The sequence below is a fragment of the Pan troglodytes genome, chromosome 3 (genome assembly GCF_028858775.2).
Source record: "Pan troglodytes isolate AG18354 chromosome 3, NHGRI_mPanTro3-v2.0_pri, whole genome shotgun sequence".
NCBI classification, from domain to species: Eukaryota; Metazoa; Chordata; class Mammalia; order Primates; family Hominidae; genus Pan; species Pan troglodytes.
In genome coordinates this window covers 8,940,776-8,955,259 of record NC_072401.2, presented here as the reverse complement: position 1 = coordinate 8,955,259, position 14,484 = coordinate 8,940,776, and the positions used below count along the sequence as shown (strand labels likewise).

General features: G+C 57.4%; 1 protein-coding gene across 5 annotated transcripts in view; it reads right to left on the bottom strand.

Annotated features, from left to right (window-relative positions):
• Positions 1 to 2,815: 2,815 nt before the first annotated feature.
• The window catches only part of CPZ (carboxypeptidase Z), a 28,175-nt gene continuing 16,506 nt past the window's right edge, over positions 2,816 to 14,484 (bottom strand). For all 5 annotated transcript variants that reach the window (XM_016951008.4, XM_016951006.4, XM_016951007.3 and 2 more), the window contains 4 exon segments: positions 10,616 to 10,751; positions 8,067 to 8,206; positions 4,036 to 4,135; positions 2,816 to 3,307 (listed from right to left, as the gene is read on the bottom strand). In XM_016951008.4, coding sequence (XP_016806497.3) covers positions 2,952 to 3,307; positions 4,036 to 4,135; positions 8,067 to 8,206; positions 10,616 to 10,751 — 732 coding nt within the window. In that variant the 3' untranslated portion in view covers positions 2,816 to 2,951.

Below are 14,484 nucleotides of genomic sequence, written 5' to 3'. Positions count from 1 at the left end.
ATGCTATGTCCACACTAGCGTCCACCCGAACCACCGCCAGAGAGGCTCTCCGAATGAAAACGAGGTTTGTTCAGGAGTCGGGCATTGCAGTGGAAATACGTATGCTGGAGTCCGCTGTGCGTTTTCAGGGAGGTAAAAGCACAGAGGCTTTAATGGGAAAGTGAAGAGAATCACAGAATTGTTTTGGGATATTTATCCTTGCCACAGGAATCGAGAACACGGGTGGTAACAGTCTGAGGTTGGGCAGGTGTCCTCACAGAAGTGTTTTTTGTGTGAGTTTGTGATGGACTTTGCTCACGATTGTGGTGTTTGCTGTCTTCTGTGATGGTTTTATGGGGAATACCGTCAGGGCTGTTCCCAGCTCTATTGGTTGGGGTTTTGTTTTGTTTTGTTTTGTTTAACACAAGTGTCTCCATTCTGATTCTGACAGCTTTCACACTGGAAAGCAGGGACTGAGGAAAGTGAGGGGGGCAGCAGGGCCCAGCCAGGGGGTCCTGCCAGAGGCAAGGACGTCACTAAGGACTGTGCAGGTTCTAGCAAAATGACAAGGGGCCGAGCGTGGTGGTTCACTCCTGTAATCCCAGCATTTTGGGAGGCCGAGGCGGGTGCGTCACCTGAGGTCAGGAGTTTGAGACCAGCCTAGCCAACATGTTGAAATTCCATCTCTCCTAAAAAAAAAAAAAAAAAAAATACAAAAATTAGCCGGGTGTGGTGGCAGGTACCTGTATTCCCAGCTACTTGGGAGGCTGAGGCAGGAGAATCACTTGAACTCAGGAGGTGGAGGTTGCAGTGAGCCGAGATCGCGCCACTGCACTCCAGCCTGGGCGAGAGAGTGAGACTCGGTCTCAAAACAAACAAACAAAAAAGGACATGGAAGTGCAGAAGGGCCCCCCGCTGGCTGGATCCGGGATGGTGTGTGAAGAGAATGCTATCTCCTTGTCTCCCCCTCCCCGGCCCCCACTCTTGCCACGGCCCCCCTGCACAGCCTTCCCCAAGGCTCCCTGACCCACTCCTCGGCCCAGTTTCTACGCCGGGGACCTGGCCCTTGGCCCCTGACACGAACTGGGCTCTGGAATGAGTCCTTCCACCCCACACACCCACTGCAGCAGGCTGTTCCCTAGACAACGTGAACGGGTGGGAACAGAATGAAGTGCAGGGAAGGCCTTGTGCAGGTGCCCCACGGGGGTACTGAGACTGAGCGGCCACCTGCACACCCCGAGTCCTGGGCACCTTGCACCTGCTGTTTCCACACCCACTTCAGCAAAGCAGGAAGCAGAGGTCTGCTCCACGGGCCTCCTGGGGTTTCAGAGGACCCCTGCACGGTGCCCTGTATGCAGTGGAGCCAAATAAATGTAAACCTTCAAGTCACTAGGCGCATGGGTGAATGTAGGATGCAGGGGCTCAGGAGGCTGTGAGATGTTCCTCAAACACTCCAGATCATTCTTGTTCCGCAAACCAAGCGCTGCTGTGCCAGCGTAAGACTTGAGAGCTGTAGGCTGCCTGAGCCCTCCCCATGCCTTCCCCCGAGAGCACGCCACCCAGCGCCGGGGGTGTGCCTGCTCCTCTGGGCTTCAGCTGGGAACCCCGAGGCCTTCGCCTCAGGGCATAGCTGCCAGGAAGCAATGGAACGAGGCTGAGGGTGCTGGTGGGGACCATGCTGTCATTCAGTTGAGGTCAAGGCACTGCTCAGAGTGGATGCCCAGTTCCATGGAGGGACCTGCCCAGGCCTGGAGCTCTGGAAACCAGGGGGGCCGATGGCACAGCCAGGAGCACGTGAGGAGCCACTGCATGGGAGATGCTGCCCTCTCCTAGGGGCTGAACCATGTCCCTCCCACAAAATTCATCTGCTGAAGTCCTAGCCCCAGGTCCTCAGTGTGATCTTATTTGGAGGTAACATCTTTGTAAAGGTAACTAAATTAAAATGAGGGTCGCTAGGGTCTTATATTAGGCCCTAGCCCAATACAAGAAGAGGAAATATGGACAGAGACACATAGAGGGATGATGATGGGAAGAGTGGGGGAAAGATGACCGCCAAAAAGCCAGGGAGCGTGGCGCCAGAAGGAGCCCGCCCTGCCGACATGGCTCTGACGTCAGCCCCCAGGACTGTGGGAGGACACACTTCTGCTGTTGAAGCGCCAGGTCTCTGCTGCTTTTTGACACAGCCCTGGCCGGCTCAGGTGCCTTCTCTGCTGCATTCTCTGCTCAGGCTATGGGACCCCTTCCTGGCAGATCCCGGGGCTGACAGACTTTCTCGATGGTGAGAGAGGGGACAGGAGAGGGTCCCTGGACCCAAGTAGCATGATCAGGATGAGGGAGGTCCCAGGAGTATCCACGCCCATGGAGCCAGGCCCCCCTGGAAGCCTGTGAGCCTGAGTGTGGTCCCTCCGATCATGCCATGAGGCCCCAGGCTCTGGCCAGCTCTCCTGCCCTTGAGCTCTTGACCCTACCTTGGGGTCACCTGCTGCCCACCCCCATCCTCCCATTCAGCACCCCTCCTTCTCCTCTGCACTCCAGGACACATGAGCTTCAGCTGCAGGATCTGGAGCTCAGCTCCTACAGAGGCTCATACCCTTGGCCCACCTCAGTTTCCCATGTGAAGTCAGTTCAAGGCCTGGTGGTCTGGGAAAAGCCAGCTAGTCCACCCGGCCCAGTACAGATAGGCTGGAGTCTCAGGCCTGCAATCCGGACCTGTGGGCAGCAGGATAGCTGCCCGGGATTGCCCCGTGGGGCCCAGGCCACAGCTGCCCTCAGGCAACAAGGGTCAGTCCCCAGCCTTCCCTGGAAAGCGCCTTACACAGATCCTCTCATTCCAGTGGAAAGTGGATCAAAACACTTTAATAAAATGGCAGCGGCTTTGTGGGATGTCTGTGGCAGACAAAATCAAGAGCCAGGAGCCCGGGACGCGGAGATGGGCCTGGGTCTCCACATCCGGGCGGGTGCTGGGGCCGGGGCTAGTACTTGAGCAGCCAGCGTGGCCTGTGCGTGCTCAGCGATGTGAAGTAGGACCACCACCAGGGCTTACTCCCGTCGGCTGAGGGCTGCCTGCGCGCCCGGAGCGGGTCGGGCTCCGTGGCCTCCCCCAAAGAGCTGGCACCTCCCAGCGGGTCGTGGGGCCCAGTCCTCCGTAGCCCATGAAAAAAGTTCTTGGATTCCAGCCCCAGAGGCTGCAGAATGAAGTCCACACGGCCAGCCCTCTTCATCCGGGTGGGGATGATGACTTTCTTGATGACCTTGGCGTAGCCAGGGGCTTGGGCAATGACAATGTGGATACCTGGGGGCAGCAGTCTCCAGTAGTCGCCATCTGGGGCTGTGGACAAATAGATTAAAAATGATTCTCACGAGGACTGCAGACGCAGCCACGGGATGATGGATATGAGTGGGGAGAGGTTAGCATGGGAGGCAGGCGCCAAATGTGCACTTGCCTCTGCGTGGGCCTGGAACGTCCTTCCCACCCCTTTTCTCTGTCAAACTCTTATTTATACCTCAAAACCCTGCTTAGGCACCCCCTCTTCTCTGAAACCTTCGATGACCACTCCCACCCCCCCATACCCAACCCACAGTTAGCAAAAGTCCCCCTCTTCTCTGGACCACATCTCTGCCAGGTAACACATATCACAGCATACCGTCATTTTTCATCGGCTGTGAAATCCCTGTAAGGACAGCCAGAGCCCACACAGGGCTGGACACCCCAGCTATCAATGGGGTATGAACTTTGGGATAGAAACAAACAGGCTTAGGGGTGGAGGTGGCTCCCCCCGGCAATCTTGGAGAAGGAGGCATTTTCCTAGGAATACAGAGCACGCATCCACCATCATTCAGTAGCTACGGCTGGGCAAGCTCTTCCCTCACCAAATGGTGTAAGGAGATGCAGACCCTGGTTCCTGCCCACCCTCCCCGACCCAGCCAGCCTGGGGAGGAATGGAGCCATCCTGCTGAGGGCTGGGCACACTGTGAGTGCCTGAGGGCGCCGGCTGCCACTGTGTGGCATTTCCTTGGCAGACGTGGTCCCCAGGGAACAGCCAGGGACGTGCTCACCTGTGGTGATGTCGTGGCGAATGCCTTTGACTGATATCCGGGCGTTTTTGACTGGCTTGCCGAATTTATCCGTCACCACACCTTTGATGCCCCGGTGGACCTGAAGAGACCAAGGGGAGGCCAGGGAGATGGCGTGAGCTCTCCTGATGAGGGTGGAGGCCGTCAGCTCGTTCCCCACATGCTCCTCAGAGCTCGGTCTCTAGGGGGAACCACCCCACAGAGCCCCACTCTGCCAGCCCTCGCTCTGCCATCTTTAACGAGTCAGTCACTCCCCTCTCTGGGCCTCAGTTTCCTCCCCGGCAATTGACCCAAGCACGTTCTGGGCTTTTGAATGACCCTGCATCTCACCCGAGGCCTGGCTGACTCCATCTCGATGGGCATTGAGCGGAGACCCCTTTCCTGCCACGCTTCCGCCTGATCGGCATTCCTTCCCTGCCTTCCCAGCCACAGCGGGACTCGCTGGGTTCCTCTGAGCTGAGGCTCCTGAAGGTGGCGTGGGCAGCGGAGAGGACGAGGACAGTGCTCGGACCCTCGCTAGAGCAGCGCGGTTTCTTCATCGTACACGTGTATAACACGCCCTGCCTTCTTACCGCTCGCCTGGCCTTGGCACGAACTGGTCCTGAACACACAAGCTCCCTGCACGCCCACAGCTCCAACGTTTTCACCCTGGAAAGCCCTCCCAGAGCTGCCTGATCCTGTCCACATTTCTTGTAAAACAGTTGATGACAAACCACCCACACGGCCCCTGCTCTAGTCAGCAGAAAACAACGTGGGGTCCAAGGATGCTGAAGGTCACGCTGAGCAGGACCAGGATGCCTGTGGGGAGAGGAGTCCGTCCAGCGAGGCTGCCCCCTGCCCGGGCCCTGCACGGGGCTCAGCAGCAACAGATTCTCAAGGGAAAGGGCTCCCAGCCAGGCCCTGCTGTGCTTCCAGAAACTATGAAAATGATCTTGCTCCTCTTAAAATCAGGATAAAAGCAAAACATTTTAGGTTGGAGAGACTGTTTTCCTATATATTCATCTTTATGTCGACTGTTTTATAATTTTAAATACTTTATATGGAGGGAGGAGTCCACAGAAGCAAAGAGCCTGGGCCTACAGGGTCAGGAAGCAGCCCTGGCAACAGGAGCATCCTCCTTCCCTGGCCCCGGGACATGAGCCCGAGAGGGGCTGGTTTTTCTCTGGGCCAGAAAATCAGCTCTGCCGTAGTGACTGTTCACTTCAGACAAACCTTTGCTTCTGGGTGCCTCAGTTTCCTCAGCTGTAAAATGTTCATGAGGCCAAAGCAGCTCTGGCTTCTGCAGGACCGATGATTTTAGCAAGCATATGAACTCTAATCCCACCGCGGCTGACCCCCCACCGTGACCGATGCAGAAACCGACTGGCCTGACACACGCGGCCCGTGAGCTCAGACCCTGCGGCCCCTAACTGCTGTTCCAGGCTCACGCCCAGCTGTCAGTGGTGCAGGTGGCTGAAAGAGGTGAGTGGGCACCCAGTCTAGCTCCACAAAGCACATGCTAGCACTTATCTCTGTGCCACAGGGATCTCGGGAACCCAGAGCACATGGAATCCATGATGAGCACATCAAGGGGTCCCAGCCCTCCTGACGCGATGGAGAGGGACTGACAGCCACTGCCCCCTGCCCTCTGGGGCTCGTGACCCCCACCCTGGATGCTCTTGTCCACACTTCGCTGCTTAATGGAACCGCACTCCTGAAACAATGTCTCATGGACTCGCATTTAGCGGGAGGGAGAGCATAAAAAGTAAGGTTTTCCTGCATGAGAGGTGATGAAGAGAAACTGGACAGCTCGAGAAGCCACCGCACCCCTCAGCAACCCCACCCTGTGGCTTCTCCTCACCCCCAGACAGCATCTGAGCCTTCTCTGCTAAGAATACCCTCACCAGCCCCTCACCGGGCCGATTCCTTCCCTCCCTTCAAAACACAGCTCACACTCCTCCTCCTCCAGGAAGCCCTCCCTGATGACCAGCCACACTGGGGGCCTACCCCAGGGTCCCACAGCCCCAGTCTTCCTCTCTGCCAGCCCTGGTCTCACTTCTGCCTCCCCCAGCCCCACCCGAGAGCAGGGTCTCTTCCAGGAGGGTCTCTTACAGGAGGCCCTCAGCATCAGCCTGCAGTGGACGGATTTTTTTTTCTGTCCCTGCTCTTGGGCCCACGGGTCACCTTCATGAAACACAGGGCACATGCGGTTCTCTGGTGGGGAAGGAGAGCTGCCACGCCGCCCCTCCCCTCGCCCCGGGTGATGTAGACTCCCACCCGAGGCCTGGCCAGGATCACTTTGAAAAAAGCCTCAATTGGCCACGACAGGCTTGATCCTTATCAGGAGCCCGCACCCAGCTCTCCTGTAAGACGTCCGTCTTAAGAGCCAGCCAGCGAGCTGCCCAGCCTTCCAAGGTCCATGCTTGCTGTAAATCTTCATATCCCAAGACTTCATGTGTAATATCTAGGAGCAATGCCAGCCACATTCGAGGCTCCTTCAACCTCATGTTCATCAGACAGCCGCAAAATGCAATGTGCACAGGCCTGGCGCGAGAGCTCATAGAAGAATGGGACTCGCCACAGGTGGTGCAGGGCTGCGGCACAGCCATCAGAAAGAAACTCAAATGGCAGAATGTTCCATTTTACTTTGTGTAGGGCTTTGTTTCTTTCCTATCTCAGCGGCTGCTGCCCCAGGGAGTTCGCTCGATTCTTACTTGGAGGAAGGTTCCTGATTTTTCTAGAAAGGAGGGGGCTCCTGGACAGAGGGCTTGGGAAGAAGCAGATCTGGGCGACACCAGACAGGCCATGTCACTCTCTGACCCTCTGTCTCCTCCTCTGGCTGGCTCGCAGACATTGGGAGCCTGGAGCACGAGCCTGTGTGTGGCCCAGAGACCCCAGGCCAGAACCTCAACTCCATCTATAAAATGGGACGGCCCCGTCTGCCGCCCGGCCTGGTGTCAGAACCGGCTGCCCTGTGTGGGTGGGCGCCAACTGTACGGTGCTGTGCCCTCACCTTTCCTTGCTGCTGCAGCTCAACCCTCTTTCTGAGGCCTGCTTCTCACTGGGCATCTGTGCTCATATGCAATTTATGTGATTCTTGAAAACGCTTGGGAAAAAAATAGCAGAAGCTTCTTCGAACGCAGGCTGCCTTCCCTGTGACATCCTAGACCCTTCTTGGTGTCCCCAGCACCCTCAGTGTGAGCTGTGCTGGAAGGGGAGCAGACATGGGCACAGAGTCCCCACTCTGACACTGAGTGCTGGGGAGACCTTGGCTCTCTGGGGCAGCGAGGGGGTCATTTTAGACACATTCTCAGCCATCCCCACTCACCTCCCACCTGCCTGCTTCTGGGTGACCTCAGCCTCACGATAGTAGTCACCCCTCAGTCAGGACGCCCTGCCCCGCCCCCAGCCTCTGCCAGCCACTTCCTGCCTATACCCTTCACTCTGAGCCCCAAAACCCTGCCTGAACCACACAGCTACCCCACTGCCCACAGCCCTCACTTCCGCGCCTGCTGGAGCACAGTGCCTGCCCCATCCCACGGCTCGAGTCCTCACCACAGCCCCATGGGCTCTCGAGGGTTTTGATGTCCCCTTGGGGTTCTACCATGCTCCCCTCTGCTGGGAGCTCTCCCTGTCCTGTGGTTTGATTTCTCCTACCCTTCTTCAAGGTGAAGCCCTGCGGCTGCCTCCTCCAGGAAGCCCCCCCAGCCTCTGAGGCTGGGTCAGACGCCTCGCTGGGCTGCCCAGGCCCGTGCTCCCTTGTTTAATTGTGCTGCTTTAGGCCGTAACATCCTTGCTCACAGGGACTCCAACACATGGCACTGCCGCCCCAGCACCCACAGGGCATGCAAAGGAGAGCCGGCTGCTGTATCTCAAGTTGTGCATGGTGGACAATTAACCCCAAAACAAGTGGTGGCGAAAGGAGCATGTGTGTATGGGGCAGTGAGGCTACGGGGGCTGCCCTGGGGGCCTGAATGTGACCCACCCCACCCAGGCCACAGCTGGACCAGAGCCCTGAGACCGTCAGAACTCACCGTCTCCACGAAATTCAGGAGTGACTCCTTGTTGTGCTGCCAGAGCGTGTACAGGGCCTCCTCGGGGGGGAACTTCACACAGCCCAGCTCTACCGTGATCTCAAAGCAGTTGGTGTGCAGGTAGTTGAAGTCGGACATGCCTGTGGCACAGAGACAGCCGGGACGTCAGGGGTGTCAGCCACACAGAGACAGCCGGGACGTCAGGGGTGTCAGCCACACACAGACAGCCGGGACGTCAGGGGTGTCAGCAGCACAGAGACAGCCGGGACGCCAGGGGTGTCAGCCGCACAGAGACAGCCGGGACGTCAGGGGTGTCAGCCGCACAGAGACAGCCGGGACGTCAGGGGTGTCAGCCCCACAGAGACAGCCGGGACGCCAGGGGTGTCAGCCGCACAGAGACAGCCGGGACGCCAGGGGTGTCAGCCGCACAGAGACAGCCGGGACGTCAGGGGTGTCAGCGGCACAGAGACAGCCGGGACGTCGGGGTGTCAGCCAAGCGCCCAGCAGGCAGGTGAGTGCAGCAGGTACTCGCCACAGACGCCCCTCCTGCAGCTGAGGGGCTGAACAACTGCAAGGTGGACCATATGATCCCCACTTTGCAGATCCGCAGATGGCGGCATGAGACATTTAAGGGTCCCGCAATGGGAAGAGGCAGAGCTGCATCTTGAGCTCAGGCCGCTTGGCGGCAAAGTCCACAGGCTTCCCCACCCCCATGCTGTCTCTGGTGAGGTCAGGGATGAATCGGTTTCTAAGAGAAAAGCCCGCAGCACGGGGCAGCCGCACAGGCCCCTGGCATCCCAGCTGCTGGCCTGGAGACCCCATGGTGACAATGTCCATTTACCCAGACGCTGTCCTGACCAGAGTCTAGGAGGGTGGTCCTATTAGCTCCATCTCCCAGGGAGACCACGGGCCCAGGCTAGGGTGGACAACCAGCCACCTGGCCAGCCGAGAAGGCCTCAGAGCAAGCTGGGTCGACCCCAGCCATACCCGCTTCTGCCCTCTGTGCCATCTGCTCTTGGAGCTTCTTGTCCAGCAGAAGCCATGACCATCTCCAAGGCAGGCCTAGGACGATGGCACCCACAGGGCTGGCTGTGTCGGGGGCCGCAGGGAGCCCACGCCCTTCCGAAGTTCAAGGCTCCTGAGCCGCAGAGCCTGCAGCTGCTGTTGACAGTCCCTGCCCAGACCCCAGTGTAGCCACAGTCACCGTCTCTCTGGTCCAGCTAGCTCTGATCCCCGGCTTCATGCTTTCCCAGGGCCATGTCAGGGGCAAGAGGGACAGAGGCCAGGCGCAGTGGCTCACGCCTATAATCCCAGCACTCTGGGAGTCCGAGGCAGGCGGATCACGAGGTCAGGAGATCGAGACCATCCTGGCCAACATGGTGAAACCCTATCTCTACTAAAAATACAAAAATTAGCTGGGTGTGGTGGTGGGCGCCTGTAATCCCAGCTACTCGGGAGGCTGAGGCAGGAGAATCGCTTGAATCTGGGAGGCAGAGATTGCAGTGAGCTGCGATCGCACCACTGTGCTCCAGCCTGGTGACAGAGCGAGACTCCGTCTCAAAAAAAAAAAAAAAAAAGGAACAGAGAGGGGCCTCTCCCAGCTCTGCTCCTGGGTGTCTGTTGCAGACCCAAGTCACAGGGCTATGACGGGGGCTGAGGGCCCTCTGCCTGGGTTCTGGAAGGGAGAGAGGCTGCGCCGCACCAGGGAAAGATCACAGGTGCCAACCATTGAGCAGGAGAGAAAAGTTTTCAGAGCAGGCTGTGAAGATGGCTTCAGAGTGTGCAGGAAGTGCCACCTTCTCTGCCCGCCTGCATGGGAGGAGGGGGCAGAAGGGGATGCCACGTGGGTCCTGGCTCTGCCACCTGTGGCCCTGGGCCTCCAGCACGTCCTTCTCTCAGCTGAGCCCAGCGCTCTCATCTGTGATGTGCCGGCATGGAGAGGTGCAGGCAGGGCCCAGAGCATGTGTGCCTGGTATAGCGGGTGCCCCTCAGGACACACAGTGGCATGTGCCCATTATATTGCTCCTGTGCAGCCTCCCCAAGGGCAAATTTAGCAGATAAAGATGTACACGCTTCAAGTCGGGCTCCAGAGAAACCACGGATACAATTGTAGTATCAGTCCACCCCATGCGGGTTCTCGTAAGCATATCCCACGCATTGGAACATCCTTACATTGTCCTAAAAACAATTCCTCACGGTCTCTCTGGAATTCCAATTTAACTGGAAGTCCAGCATTTCATCTGGCAACTCCACTTCCCTAATGTCACAAAGGGATTGGTCATGGGTGAAACTGTGACATTTGAGTGTTCATGAAATAAACTACAGAAGCCACGGGCCTGGGTCCTGCACAACAGTCACACGACAGCTTTTCATCAAGACAGAAACCAAAACTCAAGCCAGCCTCCTCTACACCAGGTGAGGCATCGCCCTGTCTTCCGGTCTCTCCAGCTGGATCCCAGCAGCAGACTGTGGAGTTATGCCTTGCCCCTGCCCCACCCAGCCCCTGCACCCCCCACCCCCACCCCAGTCCCGCCCTGCGGAAGCCGCACCTCCCGTGAAGCTGTACCAGTCCGCCCCGTTGATGATGCTCCCCCTCTTCAGGAAATTGCCTCCACACCTATTCTCCGACCTGTCCATCATCATGGGGTGGACGTCAGCGTAGGCTCTGGACAGCAGCTTGAACATCTGGAAAAGAAACCTGGCTCAGATAAGGAAAGGGTCCCCTGCAGGACGTCCTGTGAGCTGGGGTCAATGAGGGGAGGAGCCGCGCGTGCAAACACCTGCATTGCAGATAGGAGAGGGGAATGGTGTCTGCAGGTAGGAGAGGGGAACGGTGTCCTGCAGAGGACACAGTGTATGTGAAGGCCCAGAGGTGGGTCACAGGCGGTCTGGCACTGCTGGAGTTCAGGGCCAGGTCCCGTGGGTAACTGGGGTAATCACCGAGACTCTGCACACCTGGCCGGGTAGTGTGGGCTTTCTCTCCTGAGGTTACACACAGACATGGTGTCCACAGGGTGTGTGCAGGTTGGCTTGACAGTTTATAAAGCCCAGGCTGTTGGAGCAGTGAAGGCAAGGGTGGGCTGCATTTTCCCCGACTTCATCTCCAAAGCCGACTACTTCTATGAATAATCATTGCTTCATTCCCCACCCCACTCCACCTCCAGGCTGACCAGCACCATCAGAGGCTGGGACTCAGCCTGCAGGAAGCCCCTCCCTGACTACCCCACCCTGCAGCTTCCACTGCAGTTGGTAGAGGGACAGAACACAGCTCACAGGATCTGCCACCCTTGACATGTTTGGATGTGTGGCTGGGATCCTGGGTCCCTCCCCACAGGCTTCCCTTCCCAGCCCAGAGCTTCCCCGCATTGTGCCCATCCCCCAGGCAGAGTCCACAGATCCTCCTTTGTGGGGGTTCTGGGCCGTCTGTAAGTCCCAGACTGACCTTGGGCAGAGGCTCCTGGTGGGTCAGGCAGGCGAAGGGCTCACCCTGCATGAGCTCATCAGGGCCCCACCAAGCAGGACAAGTCTGTGCTGAGGAGGGGGCTCCCTCTGTCAGAAAGGAGGAGTGGAGGACACTAGAGGGTGGACAGGCAGGGCCCAGTGAGTGAGTGAGTGAATGAATGAGTGAATGAGTGAGTGAGTGAATGCGTGAGCAAGTGAAAGAGTGAGGGAATGAGTGAATGAGTGAAAGAGTGACTGAGTGAATAAGTGAATGAGTGAGTGAGTGACTGAGTGAGTGAATGAGTGAGTGCTCCAGGCCAGAGTGAAGATCTCTCCCTGGTGGGGGTCATGAGACTCAGACTCCCAGACGTGAGGTTTGGGGTTGGTGAGGAATGGATCCAGCTTCTCAGAAGTGAGGCTGTGCCATCTGGACTCAGTCCCACAGACACAAACCAAGGGCACAAACACAACCCCACTCAGGCCCTGTGGTTCCAGGGTGGCAGACCATGGACCACTATCCTGCCAGCAGCCCCTGCACCTGTGGGTGGGGCAGCATCAGCTCAGGAGTGGCCTGCCCTGCCTCATAGCAGGAAGCCTCAGCGGACTTTCCCATCAAGAATGAATCACATCCAACAAACGGTCCATCTGCCCAGGCCACATCTGCTACATTCTACCTGTGTCCCACCTCTGACCTGCCCTTATCCATCAGCTTGACAGGGTGTAGCCTCGGGGGGTAGGAGGGTGGGACAAGACTCTCCAAAGTCTGCTCCTGACCCAACCCACCATGTCACCCTTTCTACCCACAAGGCCTCCCTGCCCTACAGTCCCGCCTCCCTGCCCTACAGTCCCTCCTCCCTGCCCTTGCCCTGCGGCCTCCCTCCCATCACTGGTCAGTCTCTAAGGCTAAGGCGTGGAAGGTGGCTGCCAACCACCAGTCCCCAAAACCCTGGGGTGCAGGGGCCCAGATCTGGCTAACACAGGCCTGACCTGGGAGGGCAGGTGCAGGACAAGGACATCAGAGGAGCTGTCGGTCCAGAGGCTGGGCGCACATGGGCAAGGAAGAGACACAGATAAATGAAACCAGGCGGGAGCAGGGAAGCTGGGACTGAATGGGGACCCAGAAACACAGGCTGAGGACCGTGGGAAACCCAGCCCACCCAGCTCCTGCCCCAGGAAGCCCTTGGGAAACTGGCTATGCTCATTCCCACAGCAAGCGTTGGCAAAGCCAGAAAGGGCTTGGCAGGCAGGACACAGCATGAGCAGGATTCGGGCAAAGGGGCACGTGTGGAGCAGCAAAAGGCAGCCATGGCCAGCCTGCAGGGCCTTGAACACTGCCCCCAGGCACTGGCTCTCGTCCATAGGGCACCATGGAAGTTTGGTGAAAGGGCACTTTGGCACACCCCAGCCAGCCCCTCTCATGCTCCCCTGCCAAACCCAGGCCTCTCCTGGGACCCTGGTTTCCAGAGATCACTGCCGGCCACAGGGCTGCATGATCACTGCCCGATGATTGATGGCTTGGAAACAGTGTTATTTTCTCTGGCTCTGATGGGTCTCACTGGGGTGAACATCCCCCCTGGGGACGTCTTCTCACATCTGGTTCTGAGGCTGAGAGACACTGGGCCAGTGCAGAGGGGATGCCTGCCCTGCCCTGCCAGCTCTGAGGCTGAGACACACTGGGCCTGTGCAGAGGGGGACACCTGCCCAGCCCAGCCATGGCCCCCAAGAGCACAGGGGTGCAAGGCCAGGCCAGAAGTGGAGGCCGCCCAGTCACCTCTGCGGGCACTTGCAGAGGTCTGAGCAGAGAACCAGACACCTCACCCCTTGCACCCTTGGTGTGCACTACCTGCAAGAGTCAATGAATGAATGAGTGAGGGAAGGAGTGCGGGAATAAACAAATGAGTGAAAGAATAAGAGTGAGTGAATGAGTTTGTGAGTGAATGAATGAGTGAGAGAATGAGTGAGTGAATGAGTGATGAGTAAATGAGTGAAGAAGTGAGTAAATGAGTGCATGAGTGGATGAATGACTGAATGAATGAGAAAATTAGTGTGTGAATGAATAAGAGAATGAGTGAGTGATGAGTAAATGAGTGAATAAGTGAGTGACAATGAATGATTGAGTGAATGAGCAAGTAGATGAGTGAGGGAGTGAGTGGGTGAGTGAATGAGTGAGTGAGCGAGTGAATAAGTAAGTGAATGAGGGAGTGAGTGAATGCATGAGTGAATGGGTGAGTTAATGAGAAGTGAGTGAGTGGGTGAGTGAGTGGGTGAGGGAATGAGTGAGGGAATGAGTGAGTGAATGGGTGAGTGAGTGAATGGGTGAATGAGTGAGGGAGTGAAGAAGGGAGTGAGTGAGTGAATGGGTGAATGTATGAGTGGTGAGTGAATGGGTGAGTGAATGAGTGAGGGAGGGAGTGAGTGTGTGAGTGAATGGGTGAGGGAGGGAGTACGTGAGTGAATGGGTGAGTGAATGAGTGAGGGAGGGAGTGAGTGTGTGAGTGAATGGGTGAGTGTATGAGTGAGGGAGTGAATGGGTGAGTGTGTGAGTGAGTGAGTGGGTGAGGGAGTGAGGGAGGGAGTGAGTACGTGAGTGAATGGGTGAGTGTATGAGTGAGGGAGTGAATGGGTGAGTGTATGAGTGAAGGAGTGAATGGGTGAGTGAATGAGGGAGGGAGTGAGTGTGTGAGTGAATGGGTGAGTGTATGAGTGAGTGAGTGAATGGGGGAGGGAGGGAGTACGTGAGTGAATGGGTGAGTGTATGAGTGAGGGAGTGAATGAGAGAGTGAATGAGTGAGGGAGAGAGTGAGTGTGTGAGTGAATGGGTGAGTGAGTGAAGGAGAGAATGGGTGGGTGAGTGAGTGAATGGATGAGTGAGGGAGGGAGGGAGTGAATGGGTGAGTGAGTGAATGGGTGAGTGAAGGAGTGAGTTAGTGAATGATGAACAACTTAAAGAGTGAATGGGTGGAAGAATGAACAAATG